The sequence below is a fragment of the Ranitomeya imitator genome, chromosome 2 (assembly GCF_032444005.1).
Source record: "Ranitomeya imitator isolate aRanImi1 chromosome 2, aRanImi1.pri, whole genome shotgun sequence".
Classification (NCBI taxonomy): Eukaryota; Metazoa; Chordata; class Amphibia; order Anura; family Dendrobatidae; genus Ranitomeya; species Ranitomeya imitator.
In genome coordinates this window covers 76,348,480-76,375,364 of record NC_091283.1, presented here as the reverse complement: position 1 = coordinate 76,375,364, position 26,885 = coordinate 76,348,480, and the positions used below count along the sequence as shown (strand labels likewise).

General features: G+C 46.9%; 1 protein-coding gene across 2 annotated transcripts in view; it reads right to left on the bottom strand.

Annotated features, from left to right (window-relative positions):
* Window positions 1-1,276: 1,276 nt before the first annotated feature.
* Window positions 1,277-26,885, bottom strand: part of SLC9A6 (solute carrier family 9 member A6) — a 55,474-nt gene continuing 29,865 nt past the window's right edge. The window contains exons 12-17 of one of the 2 annotated variants that reach the window (XR_011317988.1): window positions 26,575-26,728; window positions 18,024-18,054; window positions 15,850-15,929; window positions 14,702-14,807; window positions 9,239-10,298; window positions 1,277-4,429 (exon numbers count right to left, since the gene is read on the bottom strand). Coding sequence is in view for 1 of the 2 variants with exons in the window: in XM_069746982.1 (XP_069603083.1) it covers window positions 10,041-10,298; window positions 14,702-14,807; window positions 15,850-15,929; window positions 18,024-18,054; window positions 26,575-26,728 (629 nt within the window). In the remaining variant the exon portion in view is untranslated. Of the gene's footprint in view, window positions 4,430-5,259; window positions 10,299-14,701; window positions 14,808-15,849; window positions 15,930-18,023; window positions 18,055-26,574; window positions 26,729-26,885 lie in introns of those variants that run through there. The other variant, XM_069746982.1, reaches the window with a different exon arrangement.

Genomic DNA, 26,885 nt, shown 5'->3' with positions numbered 1-26,885 from the left:
GGAGAGGTCCATTTGAAGGATTCCAGCATTTAAATTACAAAAAAAATTATGCAATTTATTTTTCTTTAGAATTTCCATAAAAATACACAAAAATTCACATTTGGATTAAAGGGAACCTGTCACCAGGAAAAGGCAGTTCAATCCGCAGGCATCAGGTTCTGGAGCAGGGGGATCCGAGGGAGAAAAGTCACTAAACCATTGGAGGGATTCACTCTCTCTGGTAGGCATTAAGTAGTGTTCACACAGGCAATGCAGTTTTGGTCCAAACATGTGCAGTTTTATTGCCTTCCACAGGTTGCACAGCACCAAAACAAACTCAAACACATCCCTAGCCTTGACTCATAGATTGACTCCCCAATCACTCCATCCAGAGAGAGGCTTCTTGGCTGGCCTCACCAGCAGCACTCATTCAGGAGACTGCCTATCCATGAAACTACTTCCTGGCTCTTAGTAAAACCCTACAGGTGTATCTAATCAAGACCCGGCGGAGCTGGGATTTAACCATGTCCTTCCCAGCTGTGCTACACCTGGGTTTTAATCATTTAAAGGGAATCTGTCAGCAGGTTTTTGCGTCCTCATCTGAGACCAGCATGATGTAGGCAAAGAGACCCTGATTCCATGTATCACTTAGTTTACTGACTGCCGCGGTTCTGACACATTCTGACTTCTTAGATTTGGCAATGCAGCAGAGCTAATATCGCTAACCCCGCCCACACCAGGCCCTGTATGTACATAGTCTACAGTGAGCTGCTTACCACAGGAGGGGGCGGAGATGGACTAGCATGCAGGTGCTGCTGTAGTCCAGATGATAATCACCAGGTGATAAAACCTTCAGTGTAAGTAAGCAACAGCACACAGCCTGACATGCGAGACAACGCTGAATTCAGTGTTTTAACCCCTACCTCATGCTGTCATCAGATTACAAAGTAAAAACTTGATACAGATTCCCTTTTAATTCTCTGCTCTTTCTGGGCTTTTCAGTCCAGTGGGTGGTGTAATGTGTTATCAGTATGCACGCTTATACAAAGCAAGCTGAGCAGACCGCCGACTGTACCGAAAATCTTACAGAAGAGGAATAAATCACTGGTTATACTAAATCTTCTCTCACAAAATGATACATCAATCTACTCCGCTCCCCCTGCTCTATAACATGGTGCTTGCAGACCAGACTGCATTAGCATGGTGACAGGTTCCCTTTAAGTCACCTATAATAAATAAGTTACTTTTTTGGGGTTAGGACTTATGTCAGGGACAAGATAGAACCTTCAGCCAGGAGTCTTTTCTGTAAGAGCACATTTATTTAAAAAAAAACAACACAAATGCATTTGGCAAGAAGACTTCTTAATTTAACAAACAAGTGGCTGAACGTCACAGTGCACAACACAACCACACACAAGAAAGGACTTTGTACATCTTCAAAAACTCTTAGAAAAAGAACGGAAGTGATAAAGAAGACAGTAAAAGATACGGCGACCAAGCGCTTGGCCAGAACAGTAATGCAGGGATCAACATTTACAGAAGATTTACAAATTGTCGTATAAGGGGAGTATAAAGGACGAAGATTTCCTGCATAGTGAGACGAGGGGAACAATAAGGACCGACAGACGAGGGGTCGGTGTGATGGGACGCTCCTACACCCAAACTAAGGAAGCGAGGCTATAAATGCCGCCCAACCATATAAAGGGGGTGTATTACTTTGTATTATTCATAGTTCTACCCTCATGCAGCTTTATTTACTTGGCTTTCTGATCTTTCCTGTAACAACGTTTTCATTCTGGCCTTTAATCTCCTTCTAATTTACATGGCCATGCCGTGGCGCTCATGCCGTGGCGCTCATGCCTGCTCATTGTACGGTGGTCGGCACAACGCTCTGGCATAAGTCGTCTCAAAAGAAACCATGCCTCGTTTCGATGCCCATGGCGTCCTGGTAATCACAATCATGAGTGACTATTCCATACTGGTCGTCAGGAAGAATATTGTGTTTTCACTCGTTTCCGAGGTTGGATAAATGCTAACGTGTGACACCGGTGACACAGAGCAGATTAAAGAGGAGCTGTCAGTGGCCGTAAATATGATTGTTTTACTACCTGAATTTTGCTTTTTTATTTTTGGTTCCTGCGCCTCTCAATTCTTGAGATATGGCCCGCTGGTCCTTGTATGTAAATCTTGTGTTATTATCCAAATGGGCGTGGTCCTATTGAAGGCGCCCACAGAGAAGAATGGAGGACCATGGCCCTTTGGCGAACAAAATTAGATTTATAGACAGGGAACAGAAGATCATATTTCAGGACTGAAGTGGCGCAGGTACAAAAATTGAAAAAACACCCGATTCAGGAGCACAGTGGTATTTAGACTAGTTAATGGAAAAAAAACTAAAAAGTGACAGGTCCTCTTTAAATGCTGCTTATTGAGCCATCCATATTTGCCTCCTATCGGGGTGATCTAATGTGTAAAATGTTTTTTAGGCAGTTTTTTGGCACACTGCTTCATTTTAGCCTGATTTGACACCTTTGGCTGTGGGAAAGAGTATAGAGTCTCCGAAATAAGCCACAGACCTACTCTAATTATAATACTGTTACAAGCCAGTCCTGAAGTGGAGATCTCACGGACTGAAATTAAGGGTAGGGGGTAGAGATGAGCAAATCAATCCACAGGACCCGGGACCAGAGGTCAAGTCAGTATTAAGTGGCTGCTGGAGAGGAGACCTGCGAACCACCTCCTACCTGCCACCATCTCCAGACTCCTCTTTTGATTAGGAGTCCTGGCGTAATGTCATTGCTGTGGCGCAACGTCATTGCTGCGGCGTGACATCATTGCTGCGGCGTGACGTCATTGCTGCGGCGCAACGTCATTGCTGCGGCGCGACGTCATTGCTGCGGCGCAACGTCATTGCTGCGGCGTGACGTCATTGCTGTGATGCAATGTCATTGCTGTGGCGCGATGTCATTGCTGTGGCGCGACTTCATTGCTGTGGCGCAACGTCATTGCTGCGGCGCGACGTCATTGCTGCGGCGCGACATCATTGCAGTGGCGTGATGCACACACAACTTCGTGCCAGACCGGCTATTTCAAAGAAAAGCAGACAAGTAGGAGGCGGGTCGCAGGGCTCCCATCCAGTAGCCATGGATTACTGACCTGACCCCTGGACCAGGGTCCTGCAAATCGATTTGCCTCTCTCCAGTGGACGGTGTTAATTTATAGGTCACAAATGTAAATAGCTAGACAAACACCTTCGGTCTTATTCCACAGCCATACTTATAGCAGTCATTGATGAGATCAGGGTCTAAGTATGGGTTATAGCATCACCTGCAGAGAGCTAGAAAGAAAATGGAGCAAATTCATCACATAGAGAAAGTACAAATCCAATGGCAGATGGGTAGATCCAAGACTTAAACTCGATCAGCTTTGTAAACCTAAAGAATAAGTCCAAAACATCAGTACCGTAATAAGAACCAGCTGCGCTGTACGGACGTATTCATATGGTGCAGACTGGTGCGGCACACAGGGGCATATTAGATCTGGTATACAACTGGCACATGGGGGCAAATATGACGGTTTAATAATTCAAGATGCCAATAAATCGTGAATGAATCTACAATGCAGCATGAATAAATGTGTTTTGGGGTGATATAATTTCTGAATGCGATGCTTCCATATAAGCCAGATTATCGGGATCTCTTTATAAAGAGTGAAATAAATACTGCCATACGTCCTTCTGTGAAATGAGCAGCAGCTTTACACGGCACATACAGCGAGCGCGGATATAAGGAGTAAGACGAGAATACCTTCATAGAACAGATATAAAATGGAAGATCTGCTACAAAACTAATGTGTCAGCCCCGTGACCATTTCATGGTTAGGATCCAGCTTTTTCTATCCCACCGCCATGCCAGAGATCATCCGGAACAGAAGTGTCCAGCAGCCGCTTATCTGCTCTCAGCATAGAGACCCTATGCCTATTCCTGGGGGCAACGATGGACGAGGCAGAACTGGACCTGTTATACTCTTACTAACATCGATAGAAACTTTTCAATGATTTTTTTGATACATAATAAACCTTTAAATGTCCTGCAGATGACTGGGAGATCCAGGTCCCGAGCCCCCACCAATCTCTTAAATGACCGCAGAAGCTTGCAGCTCCGCAGAAGCAGCGCGCAGGTCTATTGCCTTGCTGTTCAGCCCGTACACCGCTGTGCAGGCGTTCACCCAGAAGCGCGGCACGCCTGCACAGTACTGGCAGCGATTGGACCCAACAGATCTGCAAGAAATCTAAGAGGCTACAACATATAAAACAATTAAAAAAAGCATTTAATAGTTTGGGTCCACGTAGAATAGAAGACAATTTGCATTCTGCACAAGGTACATCCAGGTGCCATAATGAATGACGCTCTCACTACTTACTGTAGATTTGTTCGGTAGTTTACAAACCCTGCAAAGAAAACAATATTTGTTCGCGTAAATAAAATATGGCTCAAAATAGTGTAAACAATAGTTAAAGGATGTATATAAAAAACGAAAAAAGTGATTTATGGGAGTAGCTTGTCGGACACTTCCAAGATCTATCAGAAGACTTTGGAATAAAGGGCTTGGCTTTATTGTAAAATCGTTAGTTGGGGCCCTAATATAAAGATATTCAATAGTGATGAGCGAGCGTGCTGGGATAAGGTGTTATCTGAGCATGCTCGAGTGCTAACCAAGTATCTTGGGCACGCTCGAGAAATATGTTCCAGTCCCCGCGGCTGCATGTCTCGCGGCTGTTCGACAGCACAACACGTGTAGGGATTACCTAACAAATAGACAATCCATGTATGTGTTACAGCCATCGAACAGCTACGAGACATGCAGCCGCGGGGACTGGAACATATTTTTGAAGAACGCCGCTGTACTTGGAAAGACTGGCATTAAAGGTATACACCATCTTAGAATTTATGTACAGTCTTGGTGTGCACATTGTGTATAGATATAGGAAATATATGTATATATATCATATTACCCTCACTTTGGTTATTTGCACCTTCTTGACTATACTGTCATTATCTGTCTGATTTGGATCATATATATTTTTATGTTGCACATGCACGTTCGCTGTTTTACACTACACTTAGTGAATATTGATTAGTGTCCATTACACATACAGTATATTGTAGTATTTTTATACATATATATTTTTGTGGGACTGATTATATGTATACACCATTGTCCCATTTTCTGATTGATTTTGGTTTACTACACACATCAATTATTTTACATATATCTGTATATTTTTTTTTTTGAACTCCTATATTGTGTTTTTTTTTTCATGCTCATATAACACCTTATCCCAGCACGCTCGTTCATCACTAATATACAACCTTTGCATTTCCACTGCAGCTCAATGTCAGAGCGGCGTGTGATGAGCGGTGGTCGATTTGCTCCATAGCTAAGCCAGCCGCCTCCTCTGTCACATTTGATACAAAGACAGAGACGTGGACTGGCTTAGCTATTGATGGAGAGATGTCAGCCAGCCCCCTTCATGCACAGCCCAAGCCTAATACCATGCTGATAGCTGAAGGTCAAGGTATGCTTCGAAAAAAAAAGTAGTAAATTGTGTATTTTTTTATTACAAACACCTCCTGGAAAGACACTAAATGTAAGGTGTGTAATGTTTGAGGACACAGGAGAACGGACCTCACCACCTCGCTCCTCCCCGAGAGCCATATTCATCGCGTGCCAAGTCCTTGACTATCCTACCACTTCCCGCACCCACCTGTAGATTTTGGGTTCAGCTATGTAACTTTGAGATGTGTCAGGGAAGGAACAGCACTGCTGCCCTCCATACTGCAGGCTGACCCTACACAGACATTTCCTATAGTCGCCATTGTGAATAGCGGAGACCTTCCGGTCCAGATCCGGCTCCTGGGAATCTGTGTGATTGTGATTATATGAAGACAATGGCTCTTTATAAGGTTAATCAATCATTAACAGCCTCAGAGTGGAGAACAGAGCACTACAGTAATGCCTCCCCCGTGTGACGTACATGATGGGCTTGGGCCTGTATCCGTGTACACCACAAAGCTCTGCTAATGGGGCTGCACCTGTACCTGTAGGACGGACGCCAGGTTTACAGTACATGTCTTGTACCAAGGACCTGCTGTTCCTGGAAATAACATAAAAACCACACTGGCCATATTTGCCTAGCAGATTAGTGCATTCCAGGGCGAGCTGGCCAACAAACACAACAGTACCATCAAGGAAATGGGGAATTCATTTGCTTTCCTAATCGAAGACAACTCCTTTATAAAATATGCGGACCTATAAAGGGAATGTGTCAGGATGATTTTACTGCTGACTTTGTGAACCCGTAAAGAGGACCGGTCATTTGCCAGAAATACGTTTTGCCGCCAAATCTACATACTGCTATTTTCCTGAATCCGATGCGGTTTTTCTTTTTTTCCTGCTCCTCTCACTTGCAGAGATACGGCCCCCCCATCTTCTCCGCGTATACATCTAGGTGGTTATTTAGCCAAGAGGGCGTGCTCCACAACTCTTCTCTATTGAATCTTCTTGATGACCACGCCTAGTTGCCTCACAAGACAAAGTTTACATACTGGAAAGAGGAGGGCATATCTCAGAAATGGAGAGGAGAAAGAACAAAAGAAAAACAGCGCCGGATCCAGGAGAACAGCGGCATTTACACAATTATGGAAAGACACAGAATCAGGAACATTTTACTGGTGGGGTGGCTGTATAACAACAAAAATGTGGGATTTTGTAGTAATGCAATGCGCCAGTACGGACAAATCAAGCCTTGAAGCCACATGTAAATTAGCTTTAAAGTGCATTGGGGGAGTGTCTTTACATGCTGAGTATACGGACACACCCCCGGGGCTCTTCCAGGCTAATTTGCATGTGGTTTCCAAGCTCGATTTTTTTAGATTACTGAAAAACACAATTTTCTTTATTGTTATATTAGGACCTGTACACCCATAGCAATAGCTTCAGCAGTAAATTCACACTGACAGTTTCCCTTACACTATTTTCCGACATGTCCTCAAAAGGGAACCGACGAGCAGTTTGGATTTCCCTGCAATGCTTTATGGAGGCCAGGGAGACCTTTCTGAATATATATCCCTTCTGTGGTTCTTCTGCAGGCAAATGTCCCGTGACCCCAGTGGCAGCGGCTCGAAGATAGGTCTGATTGACGCCGTTTTACAGGTAACAGTGGGCTGACACTGGAGGCATCAGAGCTGTCAATCAAGCCTAGGTGGGCGGGGCTGCCTCTAGGATCATAACACCTGCCTGCTGAGGAAACACCCAGTGGACACTCGGAGACTAATTTGCATAAGTGTATATCTTCATACAGGTCTCTTAGCGCCACGTCTTCACCTTTATATGCAGAAATATAGAAGTTTCCTTCATTACTTTGTACAAATCTGACAAGAGAAAAAAAAAATGATGGCATGTTCCATCAGACGCAACGCAGAGCGGCTACAGTCCGTAGGGCAGAGGAGCCTGCTGGTCTGCAGGTGCAGGAGGCCTCAGGGGTTTCTGGGAGTTAAAGGGTTGTTCCATTATAAATACGCGACTAGGTGATAAATGGATGACAACCCCCTAGGACCACCGGATCCCATAGTCATGGAGCTGTGGTTACACATGCGCTCTACTGCTACAAGAACAGAATATGGCGCCCCGATATCTCTGGAAAAGAGAACTCTGTGATTCTGGGGTTCCCGGTGATCAAACATGTACTAATTACCCATCGTGATAATCGCCATAAAGATACAGCAGCATCGTACCTAAATCCATATCATGGCAAGAGCACTATGACCGGGGGAAGACATACAAACATGGCGAGCAAAAACGGGGAGAACCTGACGAGAAGCCTACACAAGGGACATCATAGAGCCGAACCTCAATGCACCACTGCTTTTATACCAAAAACACATTATATAGACCGTATATACACACACATATATATATTATATATAAACACAAATACGGTGTACATACATATATGTCTGTGTATATATATACACGTACAGAGTAATGCCATTAGTGAAAATGAAGTAAAGCGCAGAATAACAGTCAGAGCTAGATCCATCATCACCCAACACCCCTAGAACACTACATAGAGGCGCACGAAGCACAAAGCTCATTTTATGCACATTTTCTGCATGATGTTGGCGCACACTGGAGATTAACAGACGTCTGCCTCCATGATGACTATTTTCCATACCCCCAGCTCTTGTAACATCACGAACGTCCATCCATAACATCAGATCCCTTTATAAAGCGGCATTTTGCTTACAGGTTTCCCTGAAAGGTCCACCAATCCCAGATTCCTGCTGGCCTTACTATATAGGCGGACAGGCTCCCTTAACACAATGGACTATGTTTAATGCCTTCTTTTTAAGAGTGGAGGATTTCATATGAGAAAATCTGGACTGGGCTGCTTGCTGCAGTTTTGATACAATCACAGTTTTCTCTCCAGCAGTTCTCTGAATGTTGAGCTCGTATAACCCGGCCCGCACCACTGATTGGCCACTTTCTGTGTACCCTCTGCATAGGAAGAAATCTGCCAATCAGTTGTGTTGGTGGGGTTATACAGAGCTCATTAATATGGAGGACTACCAGTCCTCTAGTGATAATCTCCTGATGATAAAACTGTGATTTTATAAAAACTACAGCAAGCAGCCCAGAAAGTGATACATCGCTGGAATCAGGGTCTCCGTCTCTATATTATGCTGCTTTCAGATTAGGTGTAAGAAACCAGATGACAGATTCATTTCAGGGATGGGATAGATGTCCATTGGGGAGGCTCCTCTCTGGCTTCTCCCGGCCCGCCTTGAATGACAGGTATTTGCCTAAAGTAAGAAAAACCTGACAACAATGAAGCCAAGCTGGGTCCGGGGATCTCAGAGGGCAGCCACCCTGCAGACTTTCCTCCCAATAATTTTCTCAAACACAGGAGCCCAGCATCTTAGTGCAATCCAAGTGATTGGGGTCGCACCCGAGGCTGCGGCGATGAGGAAGTCGCACAAAATCCAATGTGGTTGGAGTTTTCGCACCTTGCCTGTCACAGTCCCAGTACCCTCAGGGTTGCAACGTGACCTCAATTCCTTGCATCGCGATGTAGCAGTGACATCTGGCCACCTTTGCTTGGGAGGCAGATGTCGCAGCCAAGGATGCGGTGCATCCCCAACATTTTGCTGCCTGTGGGTAAGAGCATGAATCTGATGACAGGTTCCCTTTAAAGTACCTTATGTTAAAGAATCCAGAGTGTTTAAATGTCTTTTCTACCGACATAAAAGAAATCAGATGCAGTTTCGCAATGGCTGAGCCGCGTTTCAGCAGTCTCCAGTGGAATGTGCTCTTAAAAATAAACTTTGGCTGAGATAGCCTCTTTTCTTAAAACACGTTTTGGCTGGAAAAGCTAAAAAAAAATAAAAATTTGCTCTTTCAAAAAAAAAAAAAAGAGACAAAAAAAAAGTGAGAAAGATCACAACGTAGATAATTGTCATTGAAAAAGTGTTACAAGAGAAGTCCAGCTACAATCATTACAGTTAGTATGTGTTTAGGCCACTGGAGAAAAACAAACATCAGAGCACGACTTTGGCTCGAATTAATAGATTGGATCATCATCTGCTGACAGTCGATTATGTTATCGGACATATTCCTCGTATTGGCAGTGCAACAGGGATGGGACAAAGAGAGAATCCACCTCCCCATTAATATTTCAAATAACAAAGGAAACCCATTGGCACCCATCTGGGACGCTGCCTCCGCCATGGAGCCCGTGGAGCCGCCATGTTTTCTTGGATGGTTTCACGTAAAGTGCAATTGTACAAACGTTCCCAGGAGAAAGAAAAAAAAAAAAAAAAGAAACTTGATCTTCACAAGCAACATCAAGAAGAACGGTCCCTTCTGATGCCGGGTAAGGAGCCTTTATAGAGCTCGTAGGATGGGAGCCATGCAGTAGGAAGGACAACAAGTCGTCATGAGTAGAAAACACAAAAATGTTATTGGCAGACACAACTCCTTTCCCCCCCAAAAAAGAGAGACTACATGGGGCTTGGCTTTCTGGTGGCTAGCAGGTTTCCTGGAGCTTCACATTCTTCCATGACCAGACGGGTTCCTCTTAAAACAAACTCGTGATCCCCGCAGGTAAGCTCCTGATCAATGCCATCCTCGGAGCCGTTTCCCATCCCCCTCCTAGATACTATAGGGTCCGTACTGACCGTGGTGTCTCCGTACGTTAGGCTTATGTCACCGTCATTCAGTATCAGGTCGGAATCGTCATCCTTTAGCTGCTCCTGGTTCTGAAATGGAAACAATAAAGGGTAATGTGCAGAACACAAGATAAAATATAAAATGAATGAGCATAATAGAAAAACCGCTTGTATTAAGTAGGGACACTAATCCCAACCGAACAAATACACCGTCATATAGAGCAAAGACAATTAGTGGGTGAACCGATGAATAAAAGAAATATATATTACTAGATGGCAGCCCGATTCTAAAGAATCGGGAGTCTAGAATCCATATATACTTTATTTATTCAAATGTAAGAATAATACAATTAATAAATAATAGTAAGAAAGAACAAAAATAATAGGCAGTATATGGAGAAAACACCAAACAAAAGTTCAAAATTGGTGTGAAAATGTCACTGAACCACTTCACAACTAAATATATATAGTTTTGGTAAATCTTATATATAATTGCCTAGAATACTACTTCTTGCAATTTGTGCCAACTTCCGTGGCTTTGTCCGGAGCTAATGTCCGGAGCTAATGTCCGGAGCTAATGTGCGGAGCTAATGTCCGGAGCTAATGTGCGGAGCTAATGTCCGGAGCTAATGTCCGGAGATAATGTCCGGAGATAATGTCCGGAGATAAGTGACGTCAACAGTGTCCAGTGTCTGATTGGTTGCCGCCTGCTGCGAGCGACCAATCAGAAACGTGCCGTACTGTGACACACTCCGCCCGCCATTTTGGTGTGATTTTTGAATTTTTACCTCACAGCAAGTTTCTACTGCGTGGAGGCGGGCCCAGTGACGTTGCTCTTCAAGCTCCTGCCGAATTTCAAGTATATATGGATTCTAGACTCCCGATTCTTTAGAATCGGGCTGCCATCTAGTGGTATTATAATTTTTTTTTGACGAAATTCGGCAGGAGCTTGAAGAGCAACGTCACTGGGCCCGCCACCACGCAGTAGAAACTTGCTGTGAGGTAAAAATTCAAAAATCACACCAAAATGGCGGGCGGAGTGTGTCACAGTACGGCACGTTTCTGATTGGTCGCTCGCAGCAGGCGGCAACCAATCAGACACTGGACACTGTTGACGTCACTTATCTCCGGACATTAGCTCCGGACATTAGCTCCGGACAAAGCCACGGAAGTTGGCACAAATTGCAGGAAGTAGTATTCTAGGCAATTATATATTAGATAAATAAATCAATATACATATATTAATGTACTTGCTTTATATATAAGTAGAAAAGGTGAAGTATAATGCAACAGACAGGCACAATAATAGATTTTATCAAGACTGGAAGTAAAGTTCAAAATCAGTCAGAAGTAAGGCTGGTTTCACATTTGCGTTTAAATCCGCAGCGTTTAAAACGCATCCGCAAGTGGTGGAAAAAACGCATATAAACGCGTAAAAACGCAGCGTTTTTTAGACGCATGCGTTGTCGCATGCGGTTAAAAAAAACGCCGCGTTTGTACGCGTTTACATGCGTTTTTTCCTGCGTTTGCGTTTTTGGTGCGCACTGAGAAATTTCACAAGAGAAAAATCAACCGGACACCGCCAATGGGACTACAGAGGGCGTGTATTATGACGAAACGCGGAACGGTATAAACGCCTCCCCCAAAAGAAATTCATGAATAGCTGGTTTTTGGTCATTCTGCTTCACAAAAATCGGAATAAAAAGCGATCAAAAATGTCACGTGTCCGAAAATGTTACCAATAAAAATGTCAACTCGTCCCACAAAAAACAAGACCTCACATGACTCTGTGGACCAAAATATGGAAAAATTGTAGCTCTCAAAATGTGGTAACGCAAAAAATATTTTTTGGAATAAAAAGTGTCTTTTAGTGTGTGACGGCTGCCAATCATAAAAATCCGCTAGAAAACCCGCTATAAATAGAAATCAAACCCTCTTCATCACCCCCTTAGTTAGGGAAAAATTAAAAAAATGTATTTATTTCCATTTTCCCATTAGGGTTAGGGCTAGGGCTAGGGTTAGGGTTTGGATCCCTTTATCACCTTGATGGTGGGGGTGGCTTATCAGTGTCTAGACTTGTTTTTCTCTATTGAAACGCATGCGTTCAAAAACGCAACCAAACGCATGTGCTTAAAACGCATGCGTTTACATAGACAGCAATGCGTTTTTTTGACGCAAACCTTGCGCAATCGAACGCATGCGTTTCCATGCGGCAAATAGACACCTCTAGAAATTACTACATGTTGCATTTCCGCGCCAAGCCGCAAGAACGAAACGACGCATGCGTCGTCAAACGCGGCAAAACGCGAACAAAAAAAAAAACGCATGCGTTTTTAATGTTAAATATAGGAAAACACGACGCATGCGTTTATATGCGGCACAAACGCTGCGGCAAAAAACGCAAATGTGAAACTAGCCTTAGAGAAATTACACGGGTTGTCCGGCCCTGGACTACAAGTCTGCAGTCTCTCTATGTGACTGCAGACTTGAGAATCCTCACATCACACACACTGCACGCTGTCAGGATTCTCCGGGTGCGTGCCTGTAAGTATGTGATTTGCATAAATGTGGTCACAAGCCGACTAGATGGGCGCAACATGGTTCGATGCAAGTGTATTGAGCGAAGCCAGATACAGTCTAGTTGGAATGTGGCAGAAGTATGGAAATCACATAGTTGGGGTTACATGACCGCCGTTCTCTTTGCCGGCCTCAGAGACTCCACACTGCGTGCAATAGAGTGACTGCAGACTTGTGGCCTAAGGCTGGACATCCTCTTTAATTATTAAAGATGCAAGGACATAATACATACACATGAAAGTGTAAGGGCCTAAAAAAGGCTAAAGTAGTAAAGACAGACAGCACATAGTGAAAAGTTAAAGGACCAATGTGGTAGAAGGGGTTTCACCGGGGCCGTGGAGTCGGAGTCATAGAGTTGGAGTGCATTTTGGTGGAGTCTGAGACCAAGAAACAAAGGAGTCACAGGTTTGGCTTACTGACTCGACAGCCCTGGCAGGAGTGTAGAGTCGGAGCCCATTATGGTGGAGTCGGAGTCATGGAAATTGAGGAGTCGGAGGTTTGGCTTACCGACTCCACAGCCCTGGGTTTCTCGCACCAACACACCCGACATGCATTTTGCAAGTTTACAGAGTACCTCCGCTCTGAAGACATCGACTATATTGCAGGACTCTGCTGTGTGATCGTTTTTCTAAATCACTCTATTAGAGGTTTTTGTTGTTAACACGGATGGCTTGCAGTCAGTGATATTGGCTACTGTCAGGAGTGCACGCCACAGGACCTCACAGCGCACTGAAGCCTGGAGCTGAGACCAGGTCGCTCCCCCGCTCACTGCAGCCTGCGCCACAGACTTCGGGCGACCAATGCTGCAGGCGGACAGTGATATCCTCCAATACAGAGATCGACACCCAAGTCCTGCACAGTAATCCTTTCTCTTTTCACAGTGCAGGTACAGTTTGAAGAAATTAAATTAAGAAGGTAAATTCTGATTGGTTAATATGTGCAACAATGACAACGTTTCTCTTCGGCTGTTCTTAGAAAGGATGCTCATTTCTGTTTCCCATTAGTAAATGATAAATCACTAACAGGGTCATGAGCAACCGCCGGTCGTTGATTGCTCATTACTGCACTTCCTCGCGCTCTGCTAGGTGTAGCGCATGCAATGTGCACGGCCAGGCAGTACAACTACAACCAGGAGCTTTCCATGTGCCGCTCATCAGCACTGGGGTCTTCTATAAGCAAGAAAATGGGGCGTCCTCCCCTGTTGTTGTGATACTCAAATAGAGACCGCTATGAAATTACCTGTGCACACTACTAATACACAAGTCAATGTCATTTAAAAGTTGCAAAAGGATCTGCAGTCCGAAAATGGACATGATGGAACCTTATCTGCTCCGACAATCATCTGTCGGCGGCCATTCATTCACACAGAGCTGTCAGCCAGACCTGTCGATACCCGCGCATTCAGCCGATGCTAGTCAAATGTGTATGGGAGGCTCATCTGTGATTGGTTATGTCATATATTTTTTCCCACCGTAACGTACAAATGTGAAGAAGGGTCTGTTCCTTGTCATGATGTGACTTATAAAGTCCATCAGTCTTTCCCACATGTGCAGGATGCATCTTTCCCTCTTGGATCCCTAAAAATGAAACCTGGTTCGGCTGGGTCAGAAAAACGCATATACAAAGCTTCAAAAGATTTGATTTAAAAAAAAAAAAAAAAAAAACGTGCAAAGATAGGAAATGCTTAAAACCACCAAAATAATCGTTACTTTCCCTTTACTGTCATCATAGAGAGGTGCAGAGAGGAAATGCTGGAGCAGCAGAGGCATCAGAGGGTAGGTATTGCTTCTTTTGACATTTTTATGTATTTCCTACTTTTGTCTCATTTCCTAAAAACATCGACCACCTTAGAAATAAGAAGACTGATGACCGTTTCCAAACCGAACCTAGAAACAAAATCTGAGTGAGTGTCTTACCTCGTAGGCTTGAGGGCTTGTTAGGCATCTTGCAATGGGGCCACAACAATTGGGGAGTGTACTGGAGAGCGGGGGTCCACTGTGAGTTAGCAGAGGTTTTAAATAGCTACATAGGTTGAGAAAAACGGCAGAAACATTCAACTGATATCACAGAAGAACAGGCGCCCCTTATGGGAAGCACGCTGCTAATCCACATTCTGATATGTCGGGCACCAGCCCTGGAGCGCTGTACAGCATGGAAGAAGCCTGATCAATACTCAACATCTGATGAATAAATGATTAAATGGCAGATTAAATGCCAGCATAGTACAACTAAGTGAGTCTCCAAAAAAAGCCCCCTTAAGCTATACCCATTGTGCACAGAGGCCAGTGACTCTCCCCCCAAAAAAGTATCCCCCTCCCTTCCTTACTGTGTGGCCTTATCCTTTACAATGCCTGCCCTCCTTGCTTCACCCCCTATGCTCGCCTGCACATCTGACCTGTCCTCCGCCTGCCCTGACCGTGGCTAGACTACTATTGTGAACGATCTCAACCTGCGGTGATTCTGCCTGTCTGACTGCTGCAATGGTGACCACCAATCATGTCCTCTGTCTATTTACATGGTAACCTTTGCTAAAGACCCAGAGATATCATTTGGGAAAGTCTGTACCTCCTTGAAAAGGTTCTGATTTAACTCAATGCCAAATCTGTAGCACCCAAAAAGTAGATATTGCCCCTGGTAGGACTCATTGCACCTGTTAGTCTACGTTCACATTGGCGTTCCGCCAATGTGCGTCGCTGTTGCGCCGGCGACGCAGCGGCGACGCGCCCCTATGTTTAACATAGGGGACGCGTGCGTTTTTTGTGTGCCGTTTTTCGACACTTGCGTCGTTTCCGACGCTAGCGTCGGACGCAAGAAAATGCAACAAGTTGCATTTTCTGTGCGTCCGATTTTGGTCAAAAAACGACGCACGCGTCGCAAAACGTTTTTCCGTGCGTCGCGCGTCCTAGTGTGAACGTAGCCTTAACACCATAACCCTGGCAGGAGGTCTGCAGAGGGATTACCCCCAAAAAAGTATTTCTACAACATCAGCTTATATGAAATGGAAGAATAAGAATGAGTTAGTGATGGTGTCATTATCGGAAGGGGAACACAAATGAAAGGATACTTGTGATCAAAGTTGTACCACAGTCTAAAAATCCAGGCGCTCTCTGCCTTTGTACTCCTCCGTTCACCCTCCGGAAGTCCCTGTAATAAGAAAGGGTTAAAAATCCCACAGAACCTCATCACCTGTACCCACTCCAATGCCACAGGACAGGGAGAGACGCAGAAATGGCGCACAATGCAGGTCTGGCCACCGGAGTATAACACAGCCTACAGCTAGGCACCTAAGTGACCTGTACGGGAAAGAGTTCTGGGCATGCTCCGTGCAGGGAGGGGGAAGAGGCGAGCTGTGACCGTCACCTATTGTGCATGGTCGGTGCTGTTATGTGCCCCCAGCGTGTAACAGAGAAGTTACCCGTCATTGGCATCCTGCCTGTGATAATAATAAGGAAAATGAGCAGTGATCTGCGAGGGACAAGACGCGCCCGCCGGTTATGAAGGATGGTGTTACAACTTTAAGAAGTCATTGTATTATGATGCAAACCCTCTCGCTAACACTCGGCCATCTTCGTCATACATAATGAAGCAGTCCCTTCTATTGGCCACATTGAACCCCTTATGGCCGGGAGAACAATGGGGGGAGGGGAACAAATCTCCAAGTCTGGGTCCCATTAGTACCTAGCCAGTGCATAGGTCATGTTTTTTTTCCAGATATTGACATTTATATATTATAAGAAATATATATATCATACAGTATATACATACATATACACGCACATTTATATACATACATTTTATATAAACAAATGTGTGTATATGTATACAAAAGTGTGTGTGCATATCTATGTGTATATATATATATACACACACATATGGATTTATATAAATATATATTAGATGATATGTATGTAAGTGCGTATGTATAGAATGGACATATTTATATACATATATATTGGATTTGTATACTGATAATTGTGCACATTTTTGGGATACTTTCTGACATGTTCCCTATCTAAAGCTGTCAGCGCAGACGTCCCTGGAGTCTGGAGACACACACATGTAGGATTGTATCCCTATCAGATTACGCAGCTTTTCTTCTCCCATGTCATTTGATCATGGAGGGGCATAGGGGCGCAGTGTCTGCGGATGAGGAGGGCCGCCTACACAAACACGTGAGGGTGCGGGATCTTGTCGGCTTGTGTTCTGGCCCCCAGCTTGTTTTCCATTAACGTTCCCTGTCTCGCTGTCATGTTCCTGCTCTTTGCCCCTAATGACAGGTGTAGAGTCACCGGGTAATATAAATCCTTGTCTCTTGTGTTACAATGTGATCGACCATATTTGCTTATTAGTGGCAGAAAAAAACCATCCAAGAGTTTCTCAGGCCTTGCTTTATGGTGATATTGGTGCAGGAGATGCATAGCTGCAATTACTGTGTAGCAGCCTGGGGGTCTAGCTACGAACCCTAAAGACCCCGCATAAGGCTAATGCCGCTCAGACCTGCAGAAAATGGCTGACCATCTTCTGTTTATGGGGACCTTACAACATGATCTGTAGGGGTAGGAGAGGATCAGGCATATCGACTTACAATGCCCAATCCTTTTGTGCTTGAACTGTGCTGAGTTTAGTAGTAAGTACAGTATAGTAGGCATCGCTTCATTCTGCCTGCCAAAATGTAAAGCGATACCAAGTGAATATTCCCCAAAAGAAACGTTATATTAATAAGCTATCCCAGCTTTGAGAAGTCCCATGTGAATGGAGCAGAGGCAAGCATGCCTGACCTAGGCTCCATTCATTGTCTATAGGACTGCCAGAACCAAGGGAGCCCTGTACTCCGCTATCCCCCATAGACAATGATTGAAGTAGGGGTCAAGCATGTGCACTTCTATTCAATACGGGACTCTGCACAATCCCGGGTCTTGGTTTTCAGAGTCCCGATATCAGGATCGCTGCGAGACTCAGTGGTTGGACCCCCAGCGACAAGTGATGACCCTTGAACATAAACCTGTAGATATCGCTGTCACAGGAATATGGCACAAATCTGTCTGATCACGTAACAAAGAGGAGCCCAGATCAGGGAAACTTGGTGCTTTTTTTTTTCTATCTTTTTGATATTAAGAGGGGCTTCTTTCCCTTCAATGATGTTATCACACGCCATAGTGAAAACAAATAATGTTCCCATCTGCAAAGCTCATCAAACAAAATTAAAATGTCACTAATAACATAAAAAATTATGGTTACCACTTGGTCAAGGTCCGCATCCACGCCCACCCTAGAAATGAGAGTAATGCAAGGCACAATTAGTAAAATCCGCACACGGTAACTTCACACACAGTGTAGGCAGGATCAGGAATAAGAAAGGTCTAAAGTCACAGGACTCATCACATGCCACTCTCTACAGTCCTTATCAGCACCCTAGACGGGCAGAAAGTGACCCTATAACGAGAAGATCCTGCAGGCTGCGGTGTGAAGACCACCTTATGGGGCAGACAGGGGGTCTCATCTCTCCCTGCTGCAGCTTTAGCAGAACAGTGTGGATTTACTTGTAAAAGTAGTGACACCTAGTGGTCAGTATGTAAACAGCACGTAGATAACGGTATTTGTCATCTTCAGAGGTCCCCAACTCCAGTCCTCAAGGCCCACCAACAGGTCATGTTTTCAGGATTTCCTTTGCATTGCACAGGTGATGCAATTATTACCTGGGCAAGACTAAGGAAATCCTGAAAACATGACATGTTGGTGGGCCTTGAGGACTGGAGTTGGGGACCTCTGATCTAGATCATATATATGCAAATATGGAGGAAAACAATGTTGCATTCAATTAACTAACAGGGAATAATATTATTTAATCACAGAAAAGCAATAATGGAATAACACCCATGTGAGTGGAATAGAAGCAGGCTTGCCACCCGGGCTGGTGTGCTGTGAAGGGGCACAAATGGTGGGACTTCCACTATTATCTCACATACTACAGAAGTAAGAGGCTTTCTCTGATACAAATGCGTAGTACTAATTATAAGGCAACAATTACATTTATTCATTCGTCATTTTTTCATTTTCTCAAACCTGACATGTACTTGTTTATTGCAGTTGTAGGATTTACATTTTCAGTATATTCAGAGAATTAATTATGTTTTGAATATAATCTCTGTTTGGGGTCATCCAGAAGGAACCTTAGGTTATGGGACTTCAAGGGGGTTTTCATATAGAAGGCCTATCCCTATGATACGCCATCAATACCTGATCGGTTGGGGTCTAATACCAGACACTTAAAGGGACGGAGATGCAATATCAGGTGGAGTCACAACATGTACAGAGCCTGCCTGGTAAACTGGTGATGGGATGCAGGACTTGCTCCACCGCCTCTTCTACTAGCGGAGTGTGATCGCTGAGAGTCCCAGGAGTCAGACCCCCTTATTTAGGCAAGTCTGTCCTTACATCAGCAGGGAGAAAGTAAAGGGCTGCGGTAATTCAATTCCCCCCAATCTGTCTCATATTGTAATGATGTGTGAATGTGAAGTGCGTGCACAGATCCTGGCAATATGGGGCAGACTGGGGGGAGACTTCTATTACTGCCGGGGGCGGATTATAATGAGGTCAATCTGGGCGGTAGCCCAGGGCCCAGTAGTGTGGGGGGGGCAGAGGGGGCCCGCATCTGCTCACCGGGCCCCTACCGGCGCTGCGGCAGTTTAACGCTATTGACGTGCGGGCCTGCACCCGCACGTCAATAGTTAACAGCTGCCAGCCAATCGGAGGCTGGCAGCTGACAGCCGCAGCGCGCACGTCGCCGGCGATTGCGCGCTTCAGCTGCGAGGAGGGAGCTTCGGCGCAGGAGCGCGGTTAGGTGAGAAGAACTCTTTTTTTTTTATTGAGAGCGGCAATCCGGGGGATCCGGGCCAGTATGCTGGAAACTGGGGGCTGAGATGCCGGACACATTGGGGGCAGAGATGCCGGACACATTTGTCGGCAGAGATGCCGGACACATTGGGGGCAGAGATGCCGGACACATTGGGGGCAGAGATGCCGGACACATTGGGGGCAGAGATGCCGGACACATTGGGGGCAGAGATGCCGGACACACTGGGGGCAGAGATGCCGGACACACTGGGGGCAGAGATGCCGGACACACTGGGGGCAGAGATGCTGGACACAATGGGGGCAGAGATGCTGGACACACTGGGGGCAGAGATGCTGGACACACTGGGGGCAGAGATGCTGGACACACTGGGGGCAGAGATGCTGGACACACTGGGGGCAGAGATGCTGGACACTGGGAGCAGAGATGCTGGACACTGGGAGCAGAGATGCTGGACACACTGGGGGCAGAGATGCTGGACACACTGGGGGCAGAGATGCTGGACACTGGGAGCAGAGATGCCGGACACACTGGGGGCAGAGATGCCGGACACACTGGGGGCAGAGATGCTGGACACAATGGGGGCAGAGATGCTGGACACACTGGGGGCAGAGATGCTGGACACACTGGGGGCAGAGATGCTGGACACACTGGGGGCAGAGATGCTGGACACTGGGAGCAGAGATGCTGGACACTGGGAGCAGAGATGCTGGACACTGGGAGCAGAGATGCTGGACACACTGGGGGCAGAGATGCTGGACACACTGGGGGCAGAGATGCTGGACACTGGGAGCAGAGATGCTGGACACTGGGAGCAGACATGCTGGACACATTGGGGGCAGAGATGCTGGACACACTGGGGGCAGAGATGCTGGACACACTGGGGGCAGAGATGCTGGACACACTGGAGGCAGAGATGCTGGACACACTGGGGGCAGAGATGCTGGACACACTGGGGGCAGAGATGCTGGACACTGGGAGCAGAGATGCTGGACACTGGGAGCAGACATGCTGGACACATTGGGGGCAGAGATGCTGGACACACTGGGGGCAGAGATGCTGGACACACTGGGGGCAGAGATGCTGGACACACTGGGGGCAGAGATGCTGGACACACTGGGCGCAGGACTGGAGACAGATGGGGCAGGATTGGAGACATGGGCAGAATGAAAGACATGGGGCAGGATTGGAGACAGATTGTGCAGGATCATGGGGCAGGATGGATACGATGGAGACCGATGGGGCAGGATGGGGAGATCATATGGGGCAGGATGGAGACTCATGAGGGCAGGATGCGAGGACATATGGCTGGAGCCAGGAATGAGATACACGGGGCCAGGATGGGGGATATTATTATCATAATTAAGGGATATTATTACTGCAGTGATGTATTTATTTTATTTTTTTAGTATACTGTTAAATGGGGGGCGGTCCTGTTACTGTGCAGAGTGACACTATGTCACGGTGTAATGAAGAAGTTGGGAAAAATTAAGTAATGTGTTCTACAAGTGGAGCTCGAGAGAACTGTGTTATTTCCTGCAGAGACGAGTCCTGGCTGGATGAAGTGATGGCGGTCTGCAGGGCCGCCATCAGGGCATGACAGCCGTGACTGGCGTATGGGGCCCGGTGAGCAGAGGGGGCCCGCATCGGGCCCCGTCTCATCTGGTCACCGGGCCCCCCCTGCAGGCGCTGCGGCAGCGGCACACTATTGACGTGCGGGCCCGCGCCCGCACGTCAATAGTTAACAGCCGCCAGCCAGTCTGAGGCTGGCGGCTGAATAGGGCCGCAGTGCGCACTCGCCGGCGTCGCCGGCGTCTGACGTCATTGTCAGCCGCCGGGCCCGGCGGCGAGTGCGTCTGTGTGGAGCCTGGAGAGGGAGCTTCACCCGGCGCTGGAGCTTGGCCAGGTAAGAAGTTGTGTTTTTTTTTTTCTTTGAGAGCTGCTGCGATCCAGGGGGGCCCGGGGGGCAGGATGATGGACACACAGGGGCAGAAATGCTGGACACACAGGGGCAGAATGGTGGACACAGTGGGGCAGAATGCTGGACACACAGGGGCAGAAATGCTGGACACAGTGGGGCAGAAATGCTGGACACAGTGGGGCAGAATGGTGGACACAGTGGGGCAGAATGGTGGACACAGTGGGGCAGAATGGTGGACACAGTGGGGCAGAATGGTGGACACAGTGGGGCAGAATGGTGGACACAGTGGGGCAGAATGGTGGACACACAGGGGCAGAATGGTGGACACACAGGGGCAGAAATGCCGGACACAGTGGGGCAGAATGGTGGACACAGTGGGGCAGAATGGTGGACACACAGGGGCAGAAATGCCGGACACAGTGGGGCAGAATGGTGGACACAGTGGGGCAGAATGGTGGACACAGTGGGGCAGAATGCTGGACACAGTGGGGCAGAATGGTGGACACACGGGGGCAGAATGGTGGACACACAGGGGCAGAATGGTGGACACAGTGGGGCAGAATGCTGGACACACAGGGGCAGAATGGTGGACACAGTGGGGCAGAATGGTGGACACAGTGGGGCAGAATGGTGGACACAGTGGGATGGTGGACACAGTGGGGCAGAAATGCTGGACACAGTGGGGCAGAAATGCTGGGCACAGTGGGACAGAATGGTGGACACAGTGGGGCAGAATGCTTGACACAGTGACATGGGCAGAAATGCCGGACACAGTGGGGCAGAAATGTGGACACACATGGGCAGAAATGCTGGACACAGTGGGGCAGAAATGCTGGACACAGTGGGGCAGAAATGCTGGACACAGTGGGGCAGAAATGCTGGACACAGTGGGGCAGAAATGCTGGACACAGTGGGGCAGAAATGCTGGACACAGTGGGGCAGAAATGCTGGACACAGTGGGGCAGAAATGCTGGACACAGTGGGGCAGAAATGCTGGACACAGTGGGGCAGAAATGCTGGACACAGTGGGGCAGAAATGCTGGACACAGTGGGGCAGAAATGCTGGACACAGTGGGGCAGAAATGCTGGACACAGTGGGGCAGAAATGCTGGACACAGTGGGGCAGAAATGCTGGACACAGTGGGGCAGAAATGCTGGACACAGTGGGGCAGAAATGCTGGACACAGTGGGGCAGAAATGCTGGACACAGTGGGGCAGAAATGCTGGACACAGTGGGGCAGGATGCTGGACACAATGGGGGCAGGATGCTGGACACAGTGGGGCAGAAATGCTGGACACAGTGGGGCAGAAATGCTGGACACAGTGGGACAGAATGGTGGACACACACAGGGGCAGAAATGCTGGACACACAGTGGGGCAGAATGCTGGACACAGTGGGGCAGAATGCTGGACACACAGGGGCAGAAATGCTGGACACAGTGGGGCAGAAATGCTGGACACAGTGGGGCAAAAATGCTGGACACAGGGGCAGAAATGCTGGACACAGTGGGACAGAATGGTGGACACACACAGGGGCAGAAATGCTGGACACACAGTGGGGCAGAATGCTGGACACAGTGGGGCAGAATGCTGGACACAGTGGGGCAGAATGCTGGACACAGTGGGGCAGAATGCTGGACACACAGGGGCAGAAATGCTGGACACAGGGGCAGAATGCTGGACACACAGTGGGGCGGAATGCTGGACACACAGTGGGGCAGAATGCTGGACACACAGTGGGGCAGAATGCTGGAGACGGGCAGAAATGCTGGACACACAGTGGGGCAGAATGCTGGACACAGTGGGGCAGAATGCTGGACACAGTGGGGCAGAAATGCTGGACACAGTGGGGCAAAAATGCTGGACACAGGGGCAGAAATGCTGGACACAGTGGGACAGAATGGTGGACACACACAGGGGCAGAAATGCTGGACACAGTGGGGCAGAATGCTGGACACAGTGGGGCAGAATGCTGGACACACAGGGGCAGAAATGCTGGACACAGGGGCAGAAATGCTGGACACAGGGGCAGAAATGCTGGACACAGTGGGGCAGAATGCTGGACACACAGTGGGGCAGAATGCTGGACATACAGTGGGGCAGAATGCTGGACACACAGTGGGGCAGAATGCTGGACACACAGTGGGGCAGAATGCTGGACACACAGTGGGGCAGAATGCTGGACACACAGTGGGGCAGAATGCTGGACACACAGTGGGGCAGAATGCTGGACACACAGTGGGGCAGAATGCTGGACACACAGTGGGGCAGAATGCTGGACACACAGTGGGGCAGAATGCTGGACACACAGTGGGGCAGAATGCTGGACACACAGTGGGGCAGAATGCTGGACACAGTGGGGCAGAATGCTGGACACACAGTGGGGCAGAATGCTGGAGACAGGGGCAGAAATGCTGGACACAGTGACAGGGGCAGAATGCTGGACATTGGGGCAGAATGCTGGACACAGTGGGGCAGAAATGCTGGACACAGTGGGGCAGAAATGCTGGACACAGTGACAGGGGCAGAATGCTGGACACAGTGACAGGTGCAGAATGCTGGACACAGGGGCAGACTGTGAGACCCAGGGGCAGAATGCGAGACACGGGGCAGAATGGAGATACGGGGCATGATTGGAGACACGGGGCAGGATGAAAGACATGGGGGCATGACTGGAGACAGATGGGGCAGGATTGGAGACAGATGGGGCAGAATGGAGACACAGGGGGCATGATTGGAGACAAGTGTCAGGATTGCAGACATGGGGGCATGGTTGGAGACATAGGGGGCAGAATGGAGACATGGGGCATGATTGGAGACACTGGGGGCAGAATTGGAGACAGATCGTGCAGGATCATGGGGCAGGATGGATATGATGGAGACAGATGGGGCAGGATGGAGAGATCACATGGGGCGATCATATGGGGCAGGATAAGGAGATCATATGGGGCAGAATGGATACTCATGAGGGCAGGATGGGAGAATATCTGGCTGACGCCAGGAATGAGACACACGGGGCCAGGCTGGGTGATATTATTAATACCATAGGGGCTAATTTAGGGATATATTATTACTGCAGTGATGTATTTATTTTATTTTTTGAGTATACTGTTTTAAATGGGGGGCGGTCCTGTTACTGTATAGAGTGATACTATGTCGCCTTCTTCATGTGGTGTAATGTAGAAGTTGTGAAAAATTAAGTAATGTGTTCTGCAAGCGGAGCTCGAGATAACTGTGTTATTTCCTGCAGAGAGAAGTCCTGGCTGGATGAAATGATGGCGGTCTGTGCTGGATGAAAGATGAAGGACTTTACCTAGAGACGTCACTGGTGAGTCAGTGTGTTACCTATACACTGACACTATACACTGTATACAGAGCTCCTGTGTATAATTTCACTAGTGATCACTATATTATCTGTACACAGACACTGCATACTAAGTACAGATCTCCTGTGTATAATGGCACTTATGGTGATAGTATGGTGCTTTTTTAAAAATTACTGATCAGAATTGTAGTATTCAGTCACTATGTGGTGGTAATATGTGGTCTGGACATGGTGTTGTGGTATTTGTTCCTTGTATGTGATATTATTCGATCACTGTGGTGGTAATATGTGGTCTGGACATGGTGTTGTGGTATTTGTTCCTTGTATGTGATATTATTCGATCACTGTGGTGGTAATATGTCATCTGGTCATGGTGTTGTGGTATTTGTTCCTTCTATGTGATATTATTGGGCATTTTAAAAATTGAAAAATAAATAAAAATATACCTAAATTGTATTGCATATTTTAACAAATATTTAATAGGTTACAGCAGAGTAGGGCCCGGCCAAAAGTGTCTACCGTGTTATGGTGGCGGCTTAAAAAAATCTTTTGGCCAAAACAAAAGCTGCCTGCTATATGTGTGATCTGGTGATGGGAACTGTTAATGTGTGATTGGTGAGAAGTGGAGTTTTTCCAAGAGAGAGCGGTGGGACTGTGGACAGTTCGAGGGGTGGAGCCTGGAGGCGGGGCTGGGGTGGAGCCTGGGCGGAGTCTCAAGGGGGCCCCGAAAATTTTGCCAGTATGGGGCCCCGAAATTTCTAGTGGCAGCCCTGGCGGTCTGTGCTGGATGAAAGACTTCACCTAGAGACGTCACTGGTGAGTCAGTGTGTTACCTATACACTGACACTATACACTGTATACTATATACAGTGCTCCTGTGTATAATGTCACCAGTGATCACTGTATTACCTGTACACCGACACTGCATACTAAGTACAGATCTCCTGTGAATACTGGCACTTATGGTGATAGTATTGTGTTTTTTTTAATTTTTTTAATTACTGATCAGTATTGTAGTATTCAGTCACTATGTGGTGGTAATATGTGGTCTGGTCATGGTGTTGCGGTATTTGTCCCCTGTATGTGCTATTTGGTTACTTTGTGGTGGTAATATGTGGTCTGGTCATGGTGCGGTGGTATTTGTTCTTTGTATGTGATATTATTTGGTCACTGGCGGTAATATGCGGTCTGGTCATGGTGTTGTATTTGTTCCTTGTATGTGATATTATTGGTCATTTTAAAAATTGAAAAATAAATAAAAATATACCTAAATTGTATTGCATATTTTAACAAATATTTAATAGGTTACAATAGAATAGGGCCCGGCCAAAAATGTCTACCGTGTTATGGTGGCGGCATCAAAAATCTGTTGGCCAAAACAAAAGCTGCCGGCTATATGTGTGATCTGGTGATGGGAACTGTTAATGTGCGATAGGTGAGAAGTGGAGTTTCACTCAGCAACTATTTTTCTGGAATAATCTGGTTCAGGTATATGATGACCCCGTTGCATGACCGGGGGCCCACAGAGCCTGAACTGCCTGGGGCCCTGGCTACCCTTAATCCACCCCTGATTTCTGCAGCCCTTTACTTTCTCCCTGCTGATGTAAGGCTTATCCAGAGGACTAATACTGTATGCTAATTCTTTCAGGAAGTACAGAGAGTTTTGTTAAAATAAATTACAGATCCGTACCTGATATTTAAACATGACAGCATTGGTGTGGTGCCTCCCCCAAATACCCACACCGTGAAAAACACTATTAGGAGGGTGGTGGTGAACATCATCTGTCTAGCGTAGGTGGCAGTGTCTCGGATAGCCAGGGCAAAAGCCATTGCTCCACGTAAACCTGAAGAAAGGGATGGAAAGGAATACAGAAATGTAATTCATGTTAGTAAGTAGAATATCTGTCTTGTTATGCAGCAGTGCTTCCCTTGCTTCTGTCCTATTACCTGATGGCCATTATGCATCTTATAGCTCCTCATTTCAGAGTAAAATCTTTTCCA